General features: G+C 41.0%; 1 protein-coding gene across 2 annotated transcripts in view; it reads left to right on the forward strand.

Annotated features, from left to right (window-relative positions):
- Window positions 1-13,442, forward strand: part of LAMC1 (laminin subunit gamma 1) — a 122,258-nt gene extending 108,816 nt beyond the window's left edge. For both annotated transcript variants that reach the window (XM_002808258.4, XM_078001184.1), the window contains exons 22-28: window positions 669-813; window positions 2,229-2,378; window positions 2,614-2,728; window positions 4,273-4,472; window positions 5,536-5,694; window positions 8,260-8,359; window positions 10,380-13,442. In XM_002808258.4, coding sequence (XP_002808304.4) covers window positions 669-813; window positions 2,229-2,378; window positions 2,614-2,728; window positions 4,273-4,472; window positions 5,536-5,694; window positions 8,260-8,359; window positions 10,380-10,636 — 1,126 coding nt within the window. In that variant the 3' untranslated portion in view covers window positions 10,637-13,442. The remainder of the gene's footprint in view (window positions 1-668; window positions 814-2,228; window positions 2,379-2,613; window positions 2,729-4,272; window positions 4,473-5,535; window positions 5,695-8,259; window positions 8,360-10,379) is intronic.
- Window positions 13,443-17,507: the final 4,065 nt, after the last annotated feature.

Consider the following 17,507-nt stretch of genomic DNA (forward strand, 5'->3'; position numbering starts at 1 on the left):
CCATGATACTTAAAATTCTGCACAAATGAAGAAGAGAAAAAAATATAATAGAGTGTAGAGGAAACATAATTGAACTACAAATCTTTAAAGGGTGTCTGAAATAAGAAAATATATGGTAAGCCATACATTATAGAAAAATTTTTCTTTTTCTTTTCTTTTGTTTTTTTTGTTTTGTTTTTTTTGTTTTGTTTTTTTGAGACCAAGTCTCGCCCTTGTCCCCCAGGCTGGAGTGCAGTGGCGTGATCTCGGCTCACTACAACCTCTGCCTCGCGGGTTCAAGTGATTCTCCTGCCTCGGCCTCCCGGGTAGCTGGAATTATAGGCACCTGCCACCACGCCAGGCTAATTTTTGTATTTTTAGTAGAGACAGGGTTTCACCATGTTGGCCAGGCTGGTCTCAAACTCCTGACCTCAGGTGATCCGCCCACCTTGGCCTCTGAAAGTGCTGGGATTACAGGTGTGAGCCACCGCACCCGCCAAGCCATACATTATAAATAGAAATGATAAGAGAAAATGTAAATATGCAAAATGTTATTAAAATGCAAGCATTTTAATGTAGCATTTCCTTTGAGGTTTTGGGCATATTATCACATGATCATGTTAATCTGGTTAACATTAAGATGCTAAAAGCAGCTAAGTTGTCATTAAATCACATTATTTGTGTCTTAGGTATGAACAAGCGAAGAACATCTCACAAGATCTGGAAAAACAAGCTGCCCGAGTACATGAGGAGGCCAAAAGGGCCGGTGACAAAGCTGTTGAGATCTATGCCAGCATGGCTCAGCTGAGCCCTTTGGACTCTGAGACACTGGAGGTATGGGGGCAGCCTGTACGCACAGCCCCACCCTATCTCTCCCCCAAGTCTATGTGAGAGCCGACTGCTCTGCACCTCCCTCTGTCCTCCCACTGACTCGCTGCTAAAGTTGAGTCTATTTCACATACGCTAATAGAACTTACCAAGGTAGCCAGATATGGTGGCTCACGCCTGTAATGCCAACCCTGGGAGGCTGAGGTGGGGTGAGAGGATCGCTTGAGGCCAGGAGTTCAAGACCAGCCTGGTCAACATAGTGAGACCCCATCTCTTAAAAAAACAAAAACAAAAACTTGTCAAGGTAAAGAATCCTGTGATTGTAAACATTAAATAGCAAAGACTACTTTAATGATATGAACAATCACTCCTAAGTCTTTAGTACAAATCCAAATTATAATACATTTGAATTGGTTAAAACAGAGTACATGTAGACATTTACTCCCAGGCTCTGTCTAGTAGAGACCTAGAGAGAAATAAGAGAGAATGGTTTAATTAAAGGACTGTAGCAGGACGTTGTGGGGCAGGTAAAATATTTTGGAATTGGTAGGATTTTATTTAATATCTGTACTCTAATCATGGATCCTCACTCCAAGCTCTGTATAAATGGTGTATTTTTTGCATTAAGCTTGAGATTTACTAAGTTTCTTTTTTTTTTTTTTTTTGAGACGGAGTCTCGCTCTGTCGCCCAGGCTGGAGTGCAGTGGCGCGATCTCGGCTCACTGCAAGCTCCGCCTCCCGGGTTCACGCCATTCTCCTGCCTCAGCCTCCCGAGTAGCTGGGACTACAGGCGCCCACAACCGTGCCCGGCTAATTTTTTGTATTTTTAGTAGAGACGGGGTTTCACCGTGGTCTCGATCTCCTGACCTTGTGATCCGCCCGCCTCGGCCTCCCAAAGTGCTGGGATTACAGGCGTGAGCCACCGCGCCCGGCGAGATTTACTAAGTTTCACTTCTTATATCTGAGGTGTTGACTTGATTTTTATCATAAAGGTTTAGGTCTCTTCAGACATGTACAGATTGTCTGATTCTGTATATTTAGAATTAGAAAAGAGGCAGAATTAGTCTATGATGATAAAAATCAGAACAATGGCAGGCACAGTGTTGGAAAGATGGAGTAGAGATCAGGTGGAAAGGGAGAAAAGGGAGCTTCTTGGGTGATGGAAATCTGTATCTTGATTGGGGTGTTGGTTATGCAGAAATACGTTTGTCAAAACTCATCAAACTGTATGTGGATGCTGTGAATTTCAGTGAGTCTGAAATATGTCTCATTTTAAAAAAAGAAAACCCATAAAATCTTGATCTGTGCAGTTCTTTTAAACATATCAATTGAGTATTAGGAGTTACAGAGTTCCTAAGCCTACCTTTTCATTAGTTTAAATGTTTTATCCAAAGTGTAGTGATCTTACTTGATTTTCACAGAATGAAGCAAATAACATAAAGATGGAAGCTGAGAATCTGGAACGTCTGATTGACCAGAAGTTGAAAGATTATGAGGACCTCAGAGAAGACATGAGAGGGAAGGAACTTGAAGTCAAGAACCTTCTGGAGAAAGGAAAGACTGAACAGCAGGTTGGTTTGATTTGCAGGTCGCTTCATTTCTTGAGGCAACATTTGAACAGTCCAAATGGGTCTGTGGTGATCTTGTCTCTCTGATGCAGACAGCAGACCATAGTGCTGAGAGAGCACCCTAACATGTTGTATGCTGGCAAGTCTCAGGGTGGCACCTCTGGAGAGCCTTGTCTGTCCAGGAGACAGAAGGGATTTGCTTTGAGGGTTCATCCTCTCATCTGCCATGTGTTTGCAGACCGCAGACCAACTCCTAGCCCGAGCTGACGCTGCCAAGGCCCTCGCCGAAGAGGCTGCAAAGAAGGGACGTGATACCTTACAAGAAGCTAATGACATTCTCAACAACCTGAAAGGTAGAAAAGGCTGAGATAACAGGGGCAAATGCTTCTACCACTAGAGTGATTTTTTTTTTAAATTACGACTTTTACCATATTTATTACTTCATCCCCAGCTCCCTACTTTTTTTATGCTAAAGCATTTCAAAGAGAAATCCCAGAACTCATGTCATTTTATCCCTGCATACTTCAGTATGGATTTTTTTTTTTTTAAAGATATTTTCTTATTAGGCAAACTCACATAATCAAGATGCCTATTTAGAGAACTTACAGGCCAGGCACGGTGGCTCAAGCCTGTAATCCCAGCACTTTGGGAGGCCGAGATGGGTGGATCACGAGGTCGGGAGATCGAGACCATCCTGGCTAACACGGTGAAACCCCGTCTCTACTAAAAATACAAAAAACCAGCCGGGCAAGGTGGCGGGCGCCTGTAGTCCCAGCTACTCGGGAGGCTGAGACAGGAGAATGGCGTAAACCCAGGAGGCGGAGCTTGCAGTGAGCTGAGATCCAGCCACTGCACTCCAGCCTGGGTGACAGAGTGAGACTCCATCTCAAAAAAAATAAAAAAAGAGAACTTACATAGGTAAATGGAGATTATCTTTCATTTTCTCTGCCAGTGGCATCTGATGCTTTGTTGGTTTTTTTTTTCTTCACCCCAGACAGAAGAGAAATGTGACCAATTCACTGAGCAACTGTGAATTCATGTCTGATAAAATAGTCATAGGTTCTATAAATAGAGAAGCTTTACAGGATGCTTTACAGGATACTAGTTGAATGTATGGGCCAGGCACGGTGGCCTGTAATCCCAACACTTTGGGAGGGAGGATCCCTGGAGGCCAGGAGTTCAAGACCAGTTTCTCACTGGGGAATATAGTGAGACCCTATCTCTACAATTTTTTTTTTTTTCTTAAATTAGCCAGGCATGCTGACACACACCCGTAGTCCTAGCTACTTGGGAGGCTGAGGTGGGAGGATCCCTTGAGCCCAGGAGGTCAAGGCTGCAGTAAGCAGTGATTGTGCCCCTGCACTCCAGCCAGGGTGACAGAGTGAAACCTTGTCTCTCCAAAAAAAAAAAAAAAAAAATAGTATTTCAAAGTATGGGCTCTGGCGTCAGGGGGTCTTGGTTCAAAACCTTGCACCCTGCACCACAGGTCATCTAACTTCTTTAATCCTCAATTTTCTTATAAAAATCATACAGCCTATTTTATGTCAAAGACACAAAACTCTTAACTCAGTACCTGACACACAGTAAACACTAAATAAATTGCCACTGCTTTTAATAATGGTTGAGGTAGTGATAATGGGATGTTCAGCACTCTGCATTTTAAAGCACATTGTTCAAGTAAGAATTGTAGTTCCAGAAACGGGGAACATTTCTGTAACACTACCTGGGGGACCTTTTCTGTAGAGATGTGTAATTTCTAAAACTTCAGCCCATGCTGTCTTCCATTTTTTACCCTGACTTCCATTGTTCAAAAACAAAATTCAGTTGGAACTCCCTGAAAGGCCCCCTTTTTACTTGTTGGGAGTTTAGCTCAAATGTGTCCTTGAACTCGTTTCAGATTTTGATAGGCGCGTGAACGATAACAAGACGGCCGCAGAGGAGGCACTAAGGAAGATTCCTGCCATCAACCAGACCATCATTGAAGCCAATGAAAAGACCAGGGAAGCCCAGCAGGCCCTGGGCAACGCTGCGGCGGACGCCACAGAGGCCAAGAACAAGGCCCATGAGGCGGAGAGGATCGCGAGCGCTGTCCAAAAGGTGTGTGTTTCCTCTTCTCCAAGAGTCCCTGCCCATACCTTTCTCTAGTCACCTTCCAGTTTCTTTCCAGACCCTCAGAGCCCTTGCAGACTTTTTCCCTGAACTTCAGTAAAATTGGCTTAAACCATATTTGTCTTTTTTTTTTTTTCTTTTGACTAGGTGTGAGAGTAGGTATCCACATTGATTGAGGAGGGGGAATCAGTAAAAGGGTGCTTTACTCTAAAATTTCTGCTGTGTCTCAGTGTGAGGTCTGGCTTCAGAGGTCTGTAGAGACCATTCCCACAAAGAATCAGACTTTTTCTAAATAAACATTCTTCTTTGACTCAGACAGGTGGTATTTATTTCAATACTATGTAGTGTGCCTTATCAATACAACTTTCAAGTCCCCCTTTCAAGCATATCGCCATATGTAAGCTACTCCTAGGAGAGACTTCCCATACCTGCCACTGCTAGGATTCATCTTAAAGAATAATGTTTTTTAGTCTGGCTTTCTCTTATTTCAAGGTCAGTCTGTTTTGTTTAAAAGAGAGATTGGAGCAATTTTAGAATTAGGTACTTAAGAATCTCAGAAACCTCTTAGTTTCCTTAGAACAGTTGGCTTTTATAAAATACTCATATTTTAGGATTGTGGTCTTTTTGTACATTATGATGAACTGCCAAGAAGAAACCAAGCTAGCTTTGAATTTAAATTTTATCTCAGTGAAAGCATCTAATCAATATGATGTTGTAGAAAGTGTATGCCATTAAATGTTTATTATTTGCTATCTGTGTGACCCCAGCTAAAAATGGCAATAATAGAAAAGAAGTTTCCAGGATTAAAGAAGAGGATACAAATGAAAGTGCTAGATAAAATACAAAATGTTATCATGTGGGTAGTAATTTTTTTTTTTACTATTATTTATAACCCAAATTGATAATATAAGTCATGAGATAGTATAAATCAATATATTATTGTTTCCGGATTATATTTTTGAGTCATTTTACAAATTATAAAAGGAATGGGAGCATACTTGAGAAAAAGGAAAGCTTTTTCAAAAAAATTGCAATTTGCTTTTGTGCCTAGAATGCCACCAGCACTAAGGCAGAAGCTGAAAGAACTTTTGCAGAAGTTACAGATCTGGATAATGAGGTGAACAATATGTTGAAGCAACTACAGGAAGCAGAAAAAGAGCTAAAGCGAAAACAAGATGACGCTGACCAGGACATGATGATGGCAGGGATGGTAAGAGGTTTTGGTATATTTGTTCATTGGCAGAAAGTGAACAGTGTTTAATAATAAAGATCCCCCACTTGTTAAGAAGGATCTTTTTTATATTGACTTCTGTTTTTCATCACGTTGTCTCGTCAAGAATTGGGTTAGTAGCTTACATAGAAGACAAAGAATTTGGATCTTCTGCCAGGTATTTTTGTTGCACAATTGTCGTGTCCCAAAGTTACTCAGTTAAAAGTAAAACATCATTTTACACGTTTGACGTTTTAGCACATTAAAAAGTATGTATTTATATTTTTCAATGGGTAATTCATAAATGTTAATAAAAAAGGAATGCAGCGAAAAGTTAATTTTTCTCCTATTCTTGTTCTCCCAGCACCTTGCTCCTTAGAGACAAAGACAGGTTTCTTGTATATAAGAAATTTTTGAAGATGGCATTGTCCACCACCCAACAAAAACATATGAAACTTACATCTAGTTTAATTTTTCACCTTTTGTGGTAATGTGTATGCAAGGTACCGTTTATAACAAAATTGACTTGTTAATGGATGGCCCAAGGAAGAACTAAGGTCCATTTTTCTGTTCTGTGCTATATTTTGCTTTGAAACGACTTTAATGGAGTTACAGTAGGAATATTCTTTTTCCAGTTGGGTGTAGCAATCATGGTAATGACATACATGAACTTGTTTACTTGCTCGCTTTCAGTGGCAAGGAAGAGGCCTTTGTTCACTGCTGCCAAAAAACAGAGTTCCTCAGTGTGGGTCATTTTCACCTTGGGATGGAAAAAAGAAGTACAAAGCCTGTTAATCTCAGTGAAGACTCTAGGGAAGTGATAAAAGAAACTCTTCCTGTGCAAACACCTGATTTTATTATGCTTTTTGTAGGTGGGGGTGGGGGGTGGGTGTTGGTTTGGATTATCCTTATTTTCTCTGTCATGGTGTGGCTCAAGTAAAAATTCCCATAAAGGTGTCTGGGTGCAGTGGCTCAATCCTGTAATCCCAGCACTTTGGGAGGCCGAGGTGGGCAGATCTCCTGTGGTCAGGAGTTCGAGACCAGCCTGGCCAACATGGTGGGCATGGTGGTAGGCGCCTGTAATCCCAGCTACATAGGAGGCTGAGGCAGGAGAATCGTTTGAACTTGGGAGGTGGAGGTTGTGATGAGCCAAGATCACTCCACTGCACTCCAGCCTGGGCCACAGAGGAAGACTCCATCTCAAAAAAAAAAAAAAAAAAAAAAAAATTAATATAAAGTTAAAAAAATATATATTTCTCACATATGTTGAGCATATATGGATTTCATTTTTAATATGGTTATAGAAACATTAGATTTAAAACATTGAAAAAAGAAAACAGTGTATTCTTTAGGAGCTTCAAAAAAGGATTTTGGTTTAGGTCAAAGGGTGAAAGAAGATTTTTTATTATTTTTGGTAAATAACTTCTAAGGAAACAAACCACCCTCACATGTACTATCTCATTTGTATTTCTGTCAATTCTGAAAGGCCAACATTTGGCCAGTATTATTTGAGTCTGTAATGTATTTTTTAACCAGAAGAATGAAGGTGTATAGCTTCATTCTTTTGAAAGAGGAGGCTGGAGACCACAGGTTAAATGCAGGGACATCGCTCTTGGCCGGCCCTGGCAGGGTCCTTTCTCCCTCGTTTTATACTCGCAGACAAGTTTGTGGATGCTCAATAAGGACAGCTGCCATTTGGACAGAGATTAATCATTTATTTTTGAAGGTTTTTTTGTCTTGTTTTCTTGTTCTTTTTTAAATCTTCACATTGTTTTGATCCCAAAATGTTTGCGTTGTCCTGACCCAAAACTAGGAAAAGCAATTATGTGGTAAGAAGCTCAAAGCCACTCACTTAAATCTCAACTAGATTTATTTGTGAGAACATCTGTTTTCTGATACTTAGATACTTCCTCTTCCATTGCTGTTTCCTATGACTCATGCACAGTTATTTGTTCAGGTTTCATGGAATTTCCCAAGTGTATTTACCTTTGTTTGGTTTTTAAAATGTAAATTATATTGCCCCAATAAACAAGTATGTGTGTCAGGGGTATTGTGGCTGGGTCATTGCATGTGGAAGGGGAGTTTACAGAAGAGCTTTACTTAACTGTGAAAATTTTCAAAGAATAGGACATTTCTAATAAGTCCCTAAGAGTGTCCCAAAGGACATGTTTTGGTTCTGAAACATAGTTTCTGTAATCATCCTTAAAAAATAATTTCTTTCTGCTTAATAGGTTTTACTATGAATATACCTCCGTATATTATTGAGTGAGAACGTGAGAAAAGGAGATAATTTTTGAAATACAAATATAGTGAGTTAGTGAGTGTAGGCATCCTGACTGCCTACTCATAACTTTGATGAAGTAGAAATAATAACATCCTCAATATGAAGATATGCAGCAGCCCCACCGGGAAAAAAAAGAAAAAAGGCAGTGAGAGATTTCAATTTCCTAAGTTAGAAAAGGGAAGAAAATCCGCAAATTTAAATTTGTTGGGTCATTGGGAAAAAAGATTTAAAGAAGATGAAAACATACAGTCAGGACTTTTTGCCTCATTTTTCCCTTACAGGCTTCACAGGCTGCTCAAGAAGCCGAGATCAATGCCAGAAAAGCCAAGAACTCTGTTACTAGCCTCCTCAGCATTATTAATGACCTCTTGGAACAGCTGGGTACGTAGCTATAGAGTCATTTTTGTCAGTCTCTGAATCTTTTGTACTGTTCTTGGGATCTGATACAGTACAGTTGACTCAAAAGCAGATGATACAGGTTTACATGAATCCCTTTTAAGTTGTTAATTATTAATATTTCCTTTTGCTCTTGCTTATTTTTGAAAGCCTTATAAAATCAGTGTTTGTCTTACACAGTAGGGTCTTTAAGAGCAACTTGCCGCTTTACCATACTGACGATTTGTCAGCTTTACATTGTGACCTGAATCATGACTTTAGGCCGTGTTAATGTGACAAGCACTTACTAGGTGCCTTCTGTGGACCTTGCCCTAAATAGAACATTGTGGTCTGAGGAGTTTCTTTTTGTATTTTGAAGATATATTGCCAGCTAGGGTGGTATTTATGGTCCAGTATCATTGTATAACTAAAGAGTGATTTTTCTTAACTCATCTTGCTGGCAGTATCTTTAAGGGATTTAAAGTAAAGAATTTCAATAGTAGAATAAAAGAACACAGGCTGGGTGTGATGGCTCACACTGGTAATCCCAGTACTTTAAGAAGCCATGGAAGGAGGATAGCTTGAGGCCAGGAGTTTGAGACCAGCCTAGGCAATATAGTGGTGGAGATCTCACCTCGTCTCTTCAAAATATTTTAAAAATTAGCTGGGTGTGGTGCTATGCGCCTGTAGTCCTAGATACTCAGGAGACTGAAGCAGGTGCGTCACTTGAGTTTGAGGTGATAGTGAGCTGTTGCTCTCCCCCCTGGACAACAGAGCGAAACCCTGTCTCAATTTAAAAAATGAAAAAGAACACTTAAAACTGGTCATGACTTTACTGCCTGGAATTCTCTTCATTTGCTAAGTAAGGACAGTCTGATGAGGGGAAAGCTTTCATGCCAAAAGAGAGAAAAACCTTGATTTTTCAAGGAAATCTATGCCTACGGAAACCTTCTTTTAATCCCCTTTGGTAGGGTGATAGGGAGCAGGCTTCATTTTGGGACAGATGCACTTTTGTCACCGGACTCCGTTATAAAGTGTCAGCACTCCAGCCAGGACTCTTTGTAGCAAGGCATTATATTTTAATTTGCTAGCATTTAAAGCCTGGTGCATTTTGTTTTGGTGGGGGGCTACGGGGGTATTTTTTATTGGTCTCAAATGTCAAGAATAAGTTATGTACCAACAGATGGATATAAAATGAAAGTAAGCTAGAAGAGAAAGCTTTTTGTGGAACAGGTAGATTTTTAACATTAGTCTGACTCGGGTTAGTATATTTGCTTTGTTGCCTATAAGCTGTGCAAACTTGGGCAAATTATTTAACATCTGAGAATCACTGATGTAAAATGGTTTTGTGAGACTTTAATCAAGTATGCATGAAATGCTGTCCATTGTGTCTGCTTTTGTTTGTTATGGAAACGTTTCATTTCTTTCCAAAGAGCCTCTTTTTCTTGCTAAGCTTAAAGTGAAGACCGACTGAAATTATTTCAGCGTTTTACTCCTGGCCATTTTCCATAGGAAGGCTCCTAATAGTGTCTAACTCCTGAAAGCAGAAAGTGAGCTTCTAAAACTAACCCATCTTCCCTGGAATCTCTAAGAGCTGAGGGATTAGGGGTCTTAGAGATTTGTATATCTTTGCTGGCACTAAAATGACACATAGCTTACATGTATACACCTGGAAAAGGTATTAAATGTTATCAGATGACCCTCAAAACCACAAGTGAAGCTTAAGGTCTAGAACATGGTAGCTGTGCATTTAGGAAACATTCTGCAAAAGACATTGTCTCAGAAAAAAACACCCAGCTTGATATTAATTATATGCTCAGACCTATCCCTGCTGGGTTAGGTCAGCGTTTGTACTTGGTTTGCATATTTTATACCATTGTGTGACATCAGCAATCTGCAAGTTACATTTGCAGGGCTGCCTGTGCAGAGTGGCAGCTGCTGGGCCTAGAGACTAGTGGAGGTACTTGTGAAGGGATCATTCTTCCTGAAGGTGTCTGTTCTCTTCTGTGTACTTTCTGACCTCCAGGGCAGCTTGACACAGTGGACCTGAATAAGCTAAACGAGATTGAAGGCACCCTAAACAAAGCCAAAGATGAAATGAAGGTCAGCGATCTTGATAGGAAAGTGTCTGACCTGGAGAATGAAGCCAAGAAGCAGGAGGCTGCCATCATGGACTATAATCGGGATATCGAGGAGATCATGAAGGACATTCGCAATCTGGAAGACATCAGGAAGACCTTACCATCTGGCTGCTTCAACACCCCGTCCATTGAAAAGCCCTAGCGTCATTAGGGCTGGAAGGCAGCATCCCTCTGACAGGGGGGCAGTTGTGAGGCCACAGAGTGCCTTAACACAAAGATTACATTTTTCAGACCCCACTCCTCTGCTGCTGTCCATCACTGTCCTTTTGAACCAGGAAAAGTCACAAAGTTTAAAGAGAAGCAAATTAAACATCCTGAATCGGGAACAAAGGGTTTTATCTAATAAAGTCTCTCTTCCACTCACGTTGCTACCTTACCCACACTTTCCCTTCTGATTTGCGTGAGGACGTGGCATCCTACATTACTGTACAGTGGCATAAGCACATCGTGTGAGCCCGTGTATGCTGGGGCAGAGCAAGTAGCCCTCCCCTGTCTCATCGATACCAGCAGAACCTCCTCAGTCTCAGTACTCGTTTCTATGAAGGAAAAGTTTGGCTACTAACAGTAGCATTGTGATGGCCAGTATATCCAGTCCATGGATAAAGAAAATGCATCTGCATCTCCTGCCCCTCTTCCTTCTAAGCAAAAGGAAATAAACATCCTGTGCCAAAGGTATTGATCATTTAGAATGTCGGTAGCCATCCATCAGTGCTTTTAGCTATTTTGAGTGTAGGACACTGAGCCATCCATGGGTCAGGATGCAATTATTTATAAAAGTCTCCAGGTGAACATGGCTGAAGAAGATTTTTCTAGTATATTAATAATTGACTAGGAAGATGAACTTTTTTCAGATCTTTGGGCAGCTGATAATTTAAATCTGGATGGGCAGCTTGCACTCACCAATAGACCAAAAGACACCTTTTAATATTCTTATAAACGGAACTTACACAGAAGAAATAGGGATATGATAACCACTAAAGTTTTGTTTTCAAAATCAAACTAATTCTTACAGCTTTTTTATTAGTTAGTCTTGGAACTAGTGTTAAGTATCTGGCAGAGAACAGTTAATCCCTAAGGTCTTGACAAAGCAGAAGAAAAACAAGCCTCCTCGTCCTAGTCTTTTCTGGCAAAGGGATAAAACTTAGATGGCAGCTTGTACTGTCAGAATCCCGTGTATCCATTTGTTCTTCTGTTGGAGAGAGATGAGACATTTGACCCTTAGCTCCAGTTTTCTTCTGATGTTTCCATCTTCCAGAATCCCTCAAAAAACATTGTTTGCCAAATCCTGGTGGCAAATACTTGCACTCAGTATTTCACACAGCTGCCAATGCTATTGAGTTCCTGCACTTTGTGATTTAAATCCACTCTAAACCTTCCCTCTAAGGTAGAGGGAAGACCCTTACGTGGAGTTTCCTAGTGGGCTTCTCAACTTTTGATCCTCAGCTCTGTGGTTTTAAGACCACAGTGTGACAATTCCCTGCCACACACCCCCTTCCTCCTACCAACCCGCCTTTGAGATTCATATATAGCCTTTAACACTATGCAACTTTGTACTTTGCGTAGCAGGGGCGGGGTGGGGGGAAAGAAACTATTATCTGACACACTGGTGCTATTAATTATTTCAAATTTATATTTTTGTGTGAATGTTTTGTGTTTTGTTTATCATGATTATAGAATAAGGAATTTATGTAAATATACTTGGTCCTATTTCTAGAATGGCACTCTCTGTTCACTTTGCTCAATTTTTCCTCTTCACTGGCACAGTGTATCTGAATACCTCCTTCCCTTCCATCTAGAATTCTTTGGATTGTACTTGTTCCCACTACTTTGCTCTCTGCCTTGTGTTTGCAGCATCTCCATTCTCTAAAATTAATATCATTGCTTTCCTCCACACCCAGCCACTGTAAAGAGGTAACTTGAGTCCTCTTCCATTGCAGTCCTGATGATCCTAACCTGCAGCACGATGGTTTTACAATGTTCCAGAGCAGGAATGCCAGGTTGACAAGCTATGGTAGGATTAGGAAAGTTTGCTGAAGAGGATCTTTGACGCCATAGTGGGACTAGCCAGGAATGAGGGAGAAATGCCCTTTCTGGCAATTATTGGAGCTGGATGGGTCAATTTTATAAGAGAGCGCATTTTGAGCACTTTTAGGGCATCAGGAACAATGCTACTGATGGGTAGACTGGGAGAGGTGGTGTAACTTAGTTCTTGATGATCCCACTTCCTGTTTCCATCTGCGTGGGATATACCAGAGTTTACCACAAGTGTTTTGACCTGATACATTCCTGAGCTTTCACTCTGCTGCTTCTCCCAGGCCTCTTTTACAATGGCAGGAGATGTGGCATGCTCTTGCCAAGTTTTCACATCATTTCCTGGCTAGTTCATGTCATTAAGTGGGTACATCCTAACATATACATTTGGTCAAGTTTGCAGAAAAGGACTGAAGATTGACTGCCAAGCTAGTTTGGGTGAAGTTCACTCCAGCAAGTCTCAGGCAACAATGGAGTGGTTTGGTTTGGTTTGGTTTCCTTTTAACTTACTTTTTGTTATTTTCTTCTCCACCTGTGTGGTATATTTTTTAAACAGAATTTTATTTTTAAAATAAAAGGTTCTTTACAAGATGATACCTTAATTACACTCCTGCAACACAGCCATTATTTTATTGTCTAGCTCCAGTTATCTGTAGTTTATGTAATGTAATTGACAGGATGGCTGCTGCAGAATGCTGGGTGACACAGGGATTGTTATACTGCTGTTTTTCCCTGAATTTTTTCCTTTGAATTCCAACTGTGGACCTTTTATATGTGCCTTCACTTTAGCTGTTTGCCTTAATCTCTACAGCCTTGCTCTCCAGGGTGGTTAATAAAATGCAACACTTGGCATTTTTTATGTTTTAAGAAAAACAGTATTTTATTTATAATAAAATCTGAATATTTGTAACCCTTTATATTTGGTGTGGCCTGAGTGTGGTACTGGGGACATAAGATGTTTTAAAAGATACAATGAATGAAAAGCCATACATAATATCTTCTTTGGGTGACTTATTTTCTTGGTAACAATTCAGTATACATATAGTATATGTATGTATGTACGTGTGTGTGTGTATATATATACACACACACACATATATATATGCCTCTCTCAAGTTGGGATGCTGCAGTGTAGTCTGGGAGTTGAACTTTTTCTGTAAAGAGCTAGATAGTAAATGTTTTAGGCTTTGCAGGCCATGCACCTGTGGGCTGTAGTTTACTGGAACCCTGGTGTAGCCTCAATACTCAATAACAACTGACAGCCTGGCACAGTGGCTCACACCTGTCATCCCAACACTTTAGGAGGCTGAGGTGGGTGGATCACTTAAGGTTAGGAGCTCAAGACCAGCCTGACCAACATGGTAAAACCCAGTCTCTACTAAAAATACAAAAATTAACTGAGCATGGTGGTGCATACCTGTAATCTCAGCTACTCAGGAGGCTGAGGCAGGAGAATAGCTTGAACCCAGAAGGTGGAGTGCAGTGAGCTGAGATTGTGCCACTGCACTCCAACTAAGGCAGCAAAGCAAGACTCTGTCTCAAAAAAAAAAAAAAAAAACCCCAAAACACTTTTTAAATTTGTTGGACTTCCTAAATTAGCAGATGTATGTTAAAAGTTGTCTTTCTGTCTCTCAATACACACGTGTCTAGCTTAAGGTAGTTTCTTTAGATGATGAGAAAAACCTATGATGTAATAAAAAGTAATGTGCTAAACTAACAGGCTAGAATCAGGTAATTTTACTAGAATCGGGTAATTTCACCTCACTCTTTCTGGAGGGTGGACCCATCTGAAGGGACCTGAGACCAGGTGAGGACTTTGGGAGTTACAGAGACAGCAGGAAGGCTTTGGGTCTGCAAACGCCTTCCCTTTACTCTTTGATGTCCCGTTTATTGCCCTGGGTCCCCGTGGATTCCATGCCACCTTCCCAATCTTAGGAATTGTTACAACTGTGATACCTGTAAAGAAGAACCTGGACTCCTCTCATTAGACTTCCTCGGAGAAAGCTTTAGAGGGCACTAATTACTAGTACTATTATAGCTTTCTTACATGCCCTGTTTCTAACCTTTATTGAGGACCGTTTTCCCTCATTTGTAGGACTAATTCAGATGCAGCTGTATGTCCTTTATCATTACTGTCAGAGTGATGAGTGAGATTTTAAAATTTTGCTCCTATTCCATCATTTTCAGGACAGCAGTTTCTCGAAAGTTGCTACTAGCATAATCTGATTCAGAATATCCCCAGAGGTTTACTCCATAAATAAGTAAATGTCCTAGCCCCTTAATACACCTGAACTCATCAGCTCCACCTGCATTAAGCTCAAAATGGAATGTCTGAAGAAGACCCCAGGTACCCAGGAAGGTGAGGAGGTGGGAAAGCAGGTGGATACATTCATAATGTAAGGAAGGACAGGCCCGAGGAAAGATCAGATCTCTCCAGGCACGTAGATTATGAAAACAGAAATGAGAATTGTAAATGGCAGATAATTTTGTCCACGCTAAGCAGGTTTAAATTAATAATAAATAGAGTAAAAAATACGAAGCGTTTTAGGAAGTTACCTGTCCAAGGCTCCACTGGGGAACTATGATCAACTATAGTGCCTTGTATTTGTATCGAGTCTCCTAGAATGACTATATTTGTTCTACATTAGTGAATGAATTCTAAATAATAGAAATCAAATGCATAAAGAGAATTATTTTTCTTTAAATCCAATGAAAAGCCAAAAGCCCTGACTAGGAATTCAAGTATTAGAAACATCAGCATTTCAAAAGTTACAACACCTTCATGTCCTTGCCTTAACTTCTCTCTCTGCCTTGAATGTCCTCTCCTCTGCCCAGTACAGTAAAGCCTAAGGTCAAGGTATCACCTCCTGTGTTGGAATTGGCCAGTCCTTCTTATGTCCATCACTTCTCCCACCTTTGCTCTGTCTTCTAGAATGGCCCTTGGACACATCTTTATAGTTCAGGTGCCACTAATCTTTCCCTCCCGCTTTGCTTCCACCCCCAAAGATCGGGGTCTGTGTTATTCGTGTTATCCTTGGGGCTAGGAGACATACACTAGGCACTCAGGTTGTATGATAGTGAGAAGATAAAGCCTTTCTCCACCTATGCTCCCATACCTGTTACTTTTTTCCTACTGTGCACAGATAGGGAGTCTTATGGCAGTTTGTTCATGCACTCTGTCAACTCCTAACAGCGTTCTGCTCTCTGAACATTCTCACCTAAGTATGGATTGGCCTCTTGTTTGCAGGAAGATAAGCAAAGCCACAGTCTTGCATTATATGGCACAGCACACACCACGTACACTGCCATGTGGTCAACAACTGGCTAGTGCAATCTGGTCTGCAGCGCCCATTGCCCTGGCTCCCAGCCTCAGACCCACCATTCCCAATGCAGGTTTTCCACACAGTTCCTCCTGCAGCCCAGCATTAATTTCCTTTTTCTCTAATTCCTGGAAACGATCCCAGTAAATTTCAATCAACCAATTAATTCGGTGTTTTATCCTGTTTGCATGTGCACTTTAGCAAGCCTTGTAATTAATACTGGCCATAAAGTTATTATTTATTATTAACTTAGTATAGTTTGTTTATTTCTATAAAAAAGTCAAGCATCAGGTCCTTGATCAAGAATGTGACCTTCTATTTACACTGTTGTTCCCATGAGTAAGTCCAACTCAATTTAAGTGATTCTCCATGAAACATGCCTGGTTTGAAGACAACCCTTCCATCTTCTCATCATTCTTTTCACCTTGGCTATTAACAAAAAAAATCACTTGAACTTCAGACCGATGCTTTTCAGGCCCATCCCATGGTATCTGCCCTAATACAGAGATCCTTTGTCATTTAGTAACTAGATGCAGCCATCAAATTTTGTCCATGTTAATTTTGTTAATTTTAAGAATTTCTAATGCAATTCCTTTCTGAATATTCAGTGCCTTCTAGGATATTCTATTCTAATTTTCCTTACACTTCTCTGTTGATCCCCGTCACTTTTTCCACAGACATTTCTTTCCTCCTAACCATGGTCTCTGTGTTGGGGTTACTGCAGAGTAAGCACAAATCAGCCATGATCTGAAATGTCTGGGAGATGTGCTGTCCTAGTGTGGATTATAAGTTCCTGGGTTGCTGAGCCAGCGTCCAAAATAAAGGCTCAGGAGGTAAGCTATGATTTCAATGATTATATGTTCAGCAAGGTCAGAGAGGTGTGTGTTACAACTTGCTGATCCTTCGTGGCTCAGACAGTCTGCTCTCGGAGCTGTCTCACTTGGACTGATCAGGAGATCAAACCTGGCCGGAGAGAGTTTTGCCTCGTTGGTTTCAGATAGCCTGCCCTCTAAGTTTCTGAAGGACTTAGGAAGGATTGGCATTATCAAGATAGCGTGTATGATTATTTTCTTTCATTTCTCCCTCATTTGAAGAGAGTCTTCATTTGGCCAAGGGGGAAATTCAAAGCATAGTTTGCTGTTCCACCACCCTTACCATTGTTTTAGCACATTGCCTTATTCTCTCTCACGATTTGGATCCATTTTCCTTTTATGAAGGAAATATACTTGTATTTTATTATAAGCTGCCTCAAATCTCTTTTTTGGAAAGAGCGAGGCAGGATTTAAACATATTAGCAACTTACGCAATATTAAGGACCCACTTAGTGGCAAAATTATTACGTGGAACATGATTGTCCTCAAGCAACTTGGGCCACACACACCATACAGCACACGCTCCTATCCTGCTCACATACCACACACACAGCTCACACCCCTCCTCCGCTCACATCACACAGATCACACCCCTCCCCTGCTCACACACCACACAGCTCACACCCCTCCTCCTCACACACCACACAGCTCACACCGTCTCCCCCTCACACACCACACAGCTCACACCCCTCTCCCGCTCACACACCACACAGCTCACAACACTCTCCTCACACACCACACTCACACCCCTCTCCTCACACACCACACAGCTCACACCCCTCTCCTCACA

This window comes from Macaca mulatta, chromosome 1 (assembly GCF_049350105.2).
Source record: "Macaca mulatta isolate MMU2019108-1 chromosome 1, T2T-MMU8v2.0, whole genome shotgun sequence".
Taxonomy (NCBI): domain Eukaryota; kingdom Metazoa; phylum Chordata; class Mammalia; order Primates; family Cercopithecidae; genus Macaca; species Macaca mulatta.